Genomic DNA, 9,459 nt, shown 5'->3' with positions numbered 1-9,459 from the left:
GTGTGCGTGTGTAGTCAGCTGTAACGCTATATTGTCGTAGGAAGTCTACAGTGCCTATATGAGCAGGTAGGCACCGAGTGCCATTTTTGGTACAAATGTATGTTTATGTGTATCGACGTGCATATGTGTGTATCAGAGAGATAGACAGACAGACAGACAGACAGACAGATAGATAGACAGATAGATAGATGTGTACTTTTAGTAGTATTTTGATGCGGGTCCGTCTCTACACATGTCCATATGTTCACTTTTTAGTATGTGTGTGTGTGTGTGTGTGTGTGTGTGTGTGTGTGTGTGTGTGTGTGTGTGAGACCTGTGCAGCTGGATCCTCAGCGTGACCACGTGGTACAGGTCCTGCAGCATGTCGGCCACCGTGGCGTCGGGAGCATCTGTAACGTACGACAGCGGGACGGGGTTCCACTTGCCCACCTGGATCAGACCTGGAGCACACACACACGCGGGCGCGCACACACACACACACACACACGCGCGCACCCACACACACGCGTACATCAGTATGCAAAGCAGGATATTTATGAACTGTTGCTAGAATGATTCTAAACTGAAAATTCAACGAACGCTGTAATGATTGTAATTCACCCAGGACTGACATTTTAATGTATCAACATATATATAACACCAGAACATGTCTGAAATACGGTTATTAAAAAAATATGATATATACATCTTTTATGACCCACATGTGAAGAGATATTTTTCCACCCCTTATCTAGAGGCGAGTTTATTCCGATCCTCGCTTTGAGGCTTGAATGTGATATACAGAGAAATTCTTCGGGCAATTTGTTTTGGAAACCTTTGCAAATCTACTTGATATGGAAGCTCTGCTGGATAAGAGCACCAGCCTTTGTCGGGCAAAGCTTCCACATCGACCAATCAGAGACAAGCAACAGCTGGGACGACACGAAGCCCCGCCCACGACACAGACGCATCACTGCTAAAACTATGTACAGAATATCTAAGCTCGATTTTTGAGCATCGGTGAGTAAATGATGACACGATTCTAGTAGTGACTATTGTGTTTAGTCTCCATGTAGTATTTTGTTATTTCTTCTTTCTTCACCACAAAGCAGCAGTTGACTGGTTTAACCGGCACTGAGGTGGTCAGTACGACAGCGTGGTGGGGGCGCAAACGAAGGCTCCTGAGCTTCAGGCCACTGGTCGTAAACCGAATGAAAACACTCTGGGTCCTTTCCAAAATAAATAAAAAATTAAATCATCAATACAATACTCAAACTTGTGCAAATCTGTGCTCTCGCCTCCGAGCTGCTCCATGTGCGTTCATCCGCACCAAAGTATGGAAGGAGAGCGAACTAACCCGCTGTTGTTTCCCTTTGTCCACCGCCCTGTTGCTCATGATCACTGTCGGGAAAATGTTGCCAAACTTGTCCTTACAGGGTTATTTTAAAAAACGCCTTAGTCTACATGGTATCAGCTTGAGTGGATGTTAAACTACAGCCATGCTCAATTTACTTTGTGAGGCCAGCTAATATTAGCGTAAAGTGTGTGTGTGTGTGTGTGTGTGTGTGTGTGTGTGTGTGTGTGTGTGTGTGTGTGACAGAGTAATCACATAGTGTGTGAGACAGAGAGACGGTGAATATACAAGTTGATAGAGAGCATATTTAATTACATTTGATAGGGCCGAGCAGGTCGGAGTGTGTCAGTTTCAGGTGTCTGGTGTGTGTGTGTGTGTGTGTGTGTGTGTGTGTCGCGTGCACGCATGCATGAGTGTGTCCATGTGTAATGGTTTTGTCTGCATGCGTATGCACGTCCACGTGTTTGAGTGACAAATTATACAATAGAAGAGGATGAGGTGCCATCTGAAACGGCCCCTGTCGACTTGCGTGTGTCCGTGTGGCGTGTGTGTCCGTTTGTATGTGTCCGTGTGTGTGTGTCCGTGTGTGTGTGTGTGTGTGTGTGGGTGTGTTCCGGTGTGTTGAGGTGTAATTAGCACAGCCTGCTCCTCAATTTCCCTCCCACAGTCTATAGTCTTTATGTGTGTGTTTTGTGTGTGTGTGTGTGTGTGTGTGTGTGTGTGTGTGTGTGTGTGTGTGTGTGTGTGTGTATATGGAGTATGTCCATTTGTGTGCCTGTGTGGGTGAGGTTAATGTGTGTGTGCGTGTGTGTCTGTGTGTCCGTGTGTGTGTGTGTGTGTGTGTGTGTGTGTGTGTATGTGTGTGTCCGTGTGTGTGTGTGTGTGTGTGTGTGTGTGTGTGTGTGTGTGTATAGCTCAGCCATTACAGAGCTACAGCCGGTAGCAAGGAAAGAACTTGTGTCGGTACAGAATAGAACAGAAACAGAATAAAAAACAAAAAAACTGAAAGAATAGAATTGGAGAAGAGAATAGAAGAAGGAACTAACACTTCCCTGCCTACCCATAATGCACTATGGGAGTCCACCTGTCCCACACACACACAAAAGCATTACTGATGCACGACTCGCAGACATGTAGTTTCTATCAAAACATTGTTTATAAATGACTCAGTAGTCTGGCTCAGTACTCTGCAGCCGGCCACACTTTGATGCAAGTTAATTACTTCTGTCTTTGGCTGAGACGATCTGTTCCTCTGCCTAGATAAATAATTTTGACAGAATTCTGGACCCGGCTCAAGCGACACCCCCGACTCTGACTCTCATTGTGTCATTCTTAACGCCGAGCGTCTTGAGAAGCGAACGACGTTTTTTAACTGAGCGACTCGCCGAGAGCCGAGGCTCAAAACGGAGCCGGACCTTCCATCAACCAACTAACACACACACACGCGCACACACACGCATGCACGCACGCACGCACGCACGCACGCACACCCAGCACCTTTGGCCTGAGCGGCGGAGCTGTGGGAGTATCCCAGCGACAGCAGCGCCATCTCGATCAGCTGGTTGAAAAGCATGTCCTTGCGCACCAGGACGAACTCGGCGTGCTCCTCCTTGCTGTCGAACTCCATGGGGCTCTCGTAGTGCTCCACCACGCAGAACACGGGCAGCATGTTGCCTGGGGAGACACACGCACACACACACACACACACACACACACACACACACACACGCGCGCAGCAGTGAGACGGCTGGGGTACGCCCAGACAGGACAAATGCTCAATTCAATCCGATTCAATTTAATTTACAGAAAATTATTTTTCCATGACGAACATTGTCTGGGGAGGCAACGCACGTTACTTTAAAAAATATTTAAATACATAAATACAAAAACACAACCAACACCGCATTACGCAACATTACTACTACCTATTGAGATAATCAGAATTAAAAAAAACCTGCTCAACCGCTTGTTCTTATTGTTGTTCATATCTCCTTAGCTTATAAGTCTCTGTTTATAGGATGTTCATTCAGGATACAAACAGTATATTTACAGTATAAATATATTTGTATGTATAATAATAATAATAATTATTATAATATATACATTTACACCTTTGATTGTTGATACAGAGGTTTATTTTTTTTGTTTGTTGCCTTTTTTCTATTTGTTCTATTGCTATATTGCCCCCAAAAAAAGTATTTTCCAATTATATTTCTTTATTTTCTATTGCCTATTAGAAATGCCGCTGTCACGCTGCCATTTCCCACCAAGGATGAATCACATATCTTTCTATCGATCTTAACAAGTAAAGAAGAAAAATCCATGAGCAGGGCTCTGGGCTGCGACCTTAAATCTGTCAAGTGCGACTAAACATTTTCACCGGTCGCACCGGTGCACCTGAATTTAAAAAGGTCTGAAAATTTTTTTTAAAAAGTATAAAAATGTTGTATCAACAACCACCAATTGGTTGTGCAGACATTTGCCCTCAAACAAATATTATAAACATAACTGTTTTCTGCAGATTATTTTGTCCACGTTCTGCTGAATCTTACGTACATCCTGCACATGCACCGTGCACGTCTCCACGTGTGTGTGTGTGCGGGCGCGCGCGTGTGTGTGTGTGTGTGGGGCGAGACCACGCCCGGTACTCGTGAGCGACATCGCAAACCTTAAACATTTCCTAATTCAAAATGAAGGGAGCTATTTCAGGTGTTGACGTTACAGACGGGACAACGTGGTCACGCGGACCCCGGGGTCGACCCAAAGGCACCGCGAACCGCTCCGCGGCCCATTCCAATGGGAGAGATGCACACCCCCCAGAGCTATCCTTTTTTTTTTTTTTCCCCTCATCGAGAAAATTCTGCGGCGCCCGTCTCCCCGGTCCTCAGATGCCTGATCCTGGCCAGAAGAATTTTGGGTGGGGCTAAATGATGTGCTGGTGCACCTACATAACTTAAAAGTCATGTGCACCAGTGCCACGAGTGGAAAAAGTCTGGAGCCCTATATAAAGACACAAAAAATGTCGGATTCCACACCGTTCAACAGGAAAAGTGACGGACTGAAAATTGTATCAGCTTATGGTTAAAAGTAAAAAGCATCTCCTATGTTGACCTTACACATTGCGCTTGTGCGCCTGTGTATGTCTGTGCGTGCGTAAAAGTTGAGGGCAGGAAATGTACTTTTTCTAAAGCGGCCTTTTGTGACCATGTGAACTTATTTGCCAGAGGCGTTTTGTTATCACCAAGAGGACAATTCTATCAGAGCCGCCGCCCGTGCTGCGAATCCAAATATCTGTGAGAAATCCAGCCGTCTGCGTGCAACACCCTCCACAAGTTAGGACCTTGCTCTCCTTTCATACTGCTTTCCTTCTCCCCCGTGCTCGCTCGCTCTCTCTCTCTCTCTCTCTCTCTCCCTCTCTCTCTCTCTCTCTCCCTCTCTCCCTCCCTCCTCCTTTACATTTGGCGGGGGCATTTTAGGCCTGCGATCCTCAAAACATTTGTGGGGTTTTTTTTTCCCTCCTCCATTCTCCTGCATTTCCTCCACCCGCTGCACCCGGGCACTACGTCCTGCACCGGTTGGTGGGAATCGACTGGTTTTTCCCCGTTAAATATTCAATTATATAATGTCAAAACTTTTTCCAGTCGCTCGTTGTCCAGATTTGATAAAAACACGGGGACCTTTCTTTACTTATGTTATTATGTAGGTTCACCTGACATCCCATAATGAGGGGGTCTTGCCTACGGGTTGGGATTGTTTGGCAGTTGATACGTACGAGTTTATTTTTATTTCCATTTTTGATTTTTGATTGTGAGAATTCTGTATAATATTTTTGCTGTTGTTCCAAACTAAATGTTTGGCTTTCTTAAAAGTAAAAAATGTTGCCTAAATGTAAATATATATGTATGTACGTATATATACTGTATATATGTGTGTGTGTGTGTGTGTGTGTGTGTGTGTGTGTGTGTGTGTGTGTGTGCACGCCTATGTACATGGACAGGATGTGCATCTCTCTATTTCCGTATTTGAGCGATTCTCCACCAAATTCACGGCAAATCAATTTTGTGTGTTTTGATGAATCAAAAAAAGAAAAAATGTGATGAAAACATTTTCCCAAAGTGGCTCGAACTTCCGCATTTGCAATCTCTGTCACGACGCCTCGGAGAACCAAAACTCCGACGACAAATTGAATTCACGCCGGTTTACCGAGCCCGCCTCAGTCGCATGCGCCGCAAGCAGGCGACAGAAGGCCACGCACCCGGCTTTCCCCTTCCCCGTCGCCAAAGCGGCGGGGTCTTTTCGCTGCGGCGGCGGCGGCGGCGCCGGGGCCGACCGTCCTCCCCTTCTCCCCCGCCTCGCCTGCCAAACCTGAAATCCTCCTCCCATGATGCAACGCTCCAAATCCCGGGCCGCCTCGGCACCCCGAGGTTCGCGAGACTGTGTCAACAGTGGCTCCGCCGCTCGGCGCAACCGGCAATCCTTGTCCAAAGATTGCAGAATGTTCCCGGGGACGCGCTGTGCAAATATCACCCGCTGTGCCGCTCGGCTAAAATAACATGCCTGAAATTTAAGAAAGTTTCGGGGGGCATCGGGGGGGGCTTGGCCTTTTCAAAGTCTTCCCGTGAATAACAATGACGATAACGCACTCTGAGTCACGGCGGCTCGGAGCAGCTGCCGTGACTCAAAAAGCAGATCCCCGACGCATTCGTAGCGGAGGATCCGCGCGGCCGTCCGCTCCTGTGTTATAACCGCGTTACTGCCGCGTCGGGGGCCGCCCCCCCGCCGGGCTTCTGGGGGCCTGCGGTGAACAGCTCTCCACACTCCAGATCGGAGACAACTTTGTGTTTTGCTCCCGCTTGGCAATTTTCCCGGCGGTTTGTACCCGGATCTCTCCCCGGAATCCGAGGCGCTCCCGCACTGGGAGACGCGTCCGGCGCTTGGAAAGAACGAAACAAACAAACAAAAAAGAAAAATAAAACAAATTCAAAAATAAAAAAATAAAACTAATAAAAAGAAGCACAACGAGCGATGGACGGGCAGATGCCAGGGAATGTGCTGAAAGTGCTGCTTTCCTCCTCCCCCTGATGTTAATAGATAAAGATCTGACAATAAAGACTGCTGTGTAGGTTCATTCGGGGGGATCAATACGGGCTTTGTTTCCAGGGAGCCCAGAGGAGGCCGCGGTAAATATTGTTTGGGGCCCGGGACACAAAGGACGCCATGGACAGAGAAGTCTCCGTCTTCAGCCCCACGGCTCCTCCTGGACCGGGACCAGGGGGAGTAGAGAAAACGGAGAGAGAGAGAGAGAGAGAGAGAGAGAGAGAGAGAGAGAGGGGGAAGAGGATGGAAAGAAGATGGAGGGATGGGAGAGTTAGGAAGGAGAGGAGAGGGGGAGGAGAGGGGAGAGCGGGAGAAACTAGAGAAAGAGGAGGGGAGGGGAAAGGAAGAAGGGAAGGAGAAGAGGAGAGGAGCCGAGGAAGGAGACAAGAAACGCAAGGGAGGAAAGGGGCGGAGGGGAGAGGAGGAAAAAAAGGAGAGGAGGAAAGGAGGGGAGAGAGGAGAGGCAGCAAAGAAAGGAGGGAAGGGAGGAGCGGAGAGGAGGAGAGGAGAGGAGCCAAGAAAGGGAAAGGAGGAAAGGAGCAGAGAGGACGAGGAACCTGGGACGGAGGGGGGGAGGAGGTGGAGGAGGAGCCCGGGTGGAGCTACAGGAGCCCGGATGATGAAGAAGAAGAATTAAGCTCTCAGCTGGAGCGCCACGCCGCCGATTAAAGGCACAAATAAGAGAAACGTTCCAGCGGCTTCCCAGTCCCCGGTGCAGGGACCGGTGGCTCGGCCAAACACACACACACACACACACACACACACACACACACACACACACGCACGCGCAGTCGAGCTTTAACGACCGACGCTAAACCCGCTGGTTTCCAAACTCATTCCAAGAAGCCACCAAAGAAGTACAAAGGGAAAGAAAAACAAATAGGATATATGTGCGGTCGTAAAAGTGTTTTTCTGGATCGCGTGGCCCGCCGCGACACTCGCAAGGCCGCGGCGAGCGTTATTAAAAAGCTTTGTCACAATCCGGAAAGTGGGGGGCACCGCGGCAAAAACGGCGGCGGCGGCGGCGAACTTTGGATTAATAGAAGCGGGTTTGGAGAGGGAGGACCCGGGCGGGCGGGGGACGACCGAGCCGTGAGACGGCGCTGAGGCGTCCTGACGTGGGAATAACTCTCTCACACAGCTGCTCTACGCGCTATTGTCGAGGAAAATAAGTGGGAGAGTGTGTGTGTGCGTGAGCGTGTGTGTGTGCGCGCTTGTGTGTGTGTGCGTGCGCGTGTGTGTGTGTGGTGGGGGACACACAGCAGCGATAAGAAGCCTCCCCCCCCCCCAAAAAAAACCTCAAACCAATTAAAAAAAAACGTTCCTCTCGGTTTCGTTTGCCCTTACAGCGCGTGGAGGCCTGGAATTTATTACAGGAGTATTATGGGCTATCATCTCTCAGATGTATTGTAAACGTCATGAAATAAAGACTTCCCCAAACGTGGTTTCCACTCAGCTGCCTGAACCAGTCGTGGGTTTTTTTTTGGGACCTTGGCCTTAAGGACGGCACATTGCGATTTATATTGATTCACATTTTATTTTATTATCTTTTATTAATTTATTATTATAATTTTATTTTCATTTTTAGAACAAAATCAACTTTTTGAACTCGGTCGAAAGGTCTCGCGCTCTCATCGATTTCGCTTCCTGTTGTGATTTAACTGGGACATCAGAGGCGTGAGAACATCAGATGTTTTTTTGAGGCAATATTGAGCCCCCCTGCTTTATGGTTACAAATCATATCACCACATTCTGGTAAAAACGCAGCCCTCACACGAACAAACACACACATACACACACACACACTCACCTTTCTTATGGCAGGGCTTCAGTATGTGTCCGGGGGGCTTGTAGGGGACGCCCGCGAGTTTGGCCCCGGTGCTGCCCAGCCGGACCCGGCCCAGGGGGCTGCCGTTCTGCTCCAGCCGGGCCAGCTTCGCCGGCGGTGCCTTGGCCTCCGCCATGCTGTTGATCAGGTCGCAGTTCTCCTTTCCCAGACACGTCTCGCTGAGATGCTCCATCATTCTCAGCACCTCAGCTTTCTGTCACCTGGGGGAGGGAGCGAGAGAGAGAGAGAGAGAGAGAGAGAGAGAGAGAGAGAGGGAGAAGCAGGGTTTTAAAAAAAATAAAAACAAAAACGCCCCTTTTTCGCGGTCGGGGCTTCGCTCGCGAGGACCACCTCGATCGGGAGTCGCACAGTTGATTGATTCCAACTTTATTAGCGGCCAACGAGCTTCTGAACGTGCACAGGTGACCGTCGGTGCAGACCGTACACCAAGAAGCGACGGCACACAAGGTGGTGCTCAGCCAGATCGGGTCCGCCGGCTAAAACGAGTTGGAAATCCTGGGTTTGTTTCTGTGTGTGCGTATCGTGTGTGTGTGTCCGACCGGTGTGAATCGATGCAAACAGATTGTTATGAGCCTTGATGGGTTTGCGTCTGTTCTCCTTTAGAACCCTGCCCCCAACCCCACCACCACCACCACCACCACCCCCGCCCACAAACAAGGGTGCGCCCATAACAGCACCAACCGTCAGTCCGGCTCGCCGTGACGTCTCGCAGAGCCGGGTGACGCGGCGCGCCGCCGTAATGCTCCCGTTTTTCAGCGCATGCATTATGGATGGGTGTCCCGCTACGGATTCCCCGGCGGACGGGGCAAACAAGACCCCGTTTTTAGTGCAAACACATTAATTTGCCGAGAGATTTCCACTCGGGTGGGCGCGGCGAGGTTCGAGGAAGCGGCCGAGACGGGGGAGGGCTAACGCTGCCCAGCTCTCCCAGTGGCTCCTGGCGGGAAGAGGAAGGGGAAGGCATGTCTGCCATGACACTCGGATATTGCACGCACACACATCCAAAGGTCACACATAAAAATTCAAAAGTCACACAATTACACAGAAAGAGAGACATAAACACGCACAGACACACACCCAAAAGCTGCACCCACACACACACACACACACACACACACACCTTCAAACACAGAAATACACATAAAACATATTACCACAAACACACCCGAGACGACGCATC

The 9,459-nt window shown here is 49.3% G+C and overlaps 1 protein-coding gene across 1 annotated transcript in view; it reads right to left on the bottom strand.

Annotated features, from left to right (window-relative positions):
• satb1b (SATB homeobox 1b) overlaps positions 1 to 8,454 on the bottom strand; it is a gene marked incomplete at both ends in the record, with an annotated part of 52,539 nt that extends 44,085 nt beyond the window's left edge. Inside the window, 3 exons of the mRNA XM_080006077.1 lie at positions 314 to 440; positions 2,831 to 3,007; positions 8,241 to 8,454. Of these exons, the coding sequence (XP_079862203.1) occupies positions 314 to 440; positions 2,831 to 3,007; positions 8,241 to 8,454 (518 nt within the window). The remainder of the gene's footprint in view (positions 1 to 313; positions 441 to 2,830; positions 3,008 to 8,240) is intronic.
• Between the last annotated feature and the right edge of the window lie 1,005 nt (positions 8,455 to 9,459).

The sequence above is a fragment of the Zeus faber genome, assembly GCF_960531495.2.
Source record: "Zeus faber genome assembly, chromosome: 8".
Taxonomy (NCBI): domain Eukaryota; kingdom Metazoa; phylum Chordata; class Actinopteri; order Zeiformes; family Zeidae; genus Zeus; species Zeus faber.
Note: the sequence above shows the minus strand (reverse complement) of the source record. Positions and strands in the feature narration are given on the sequence as shown.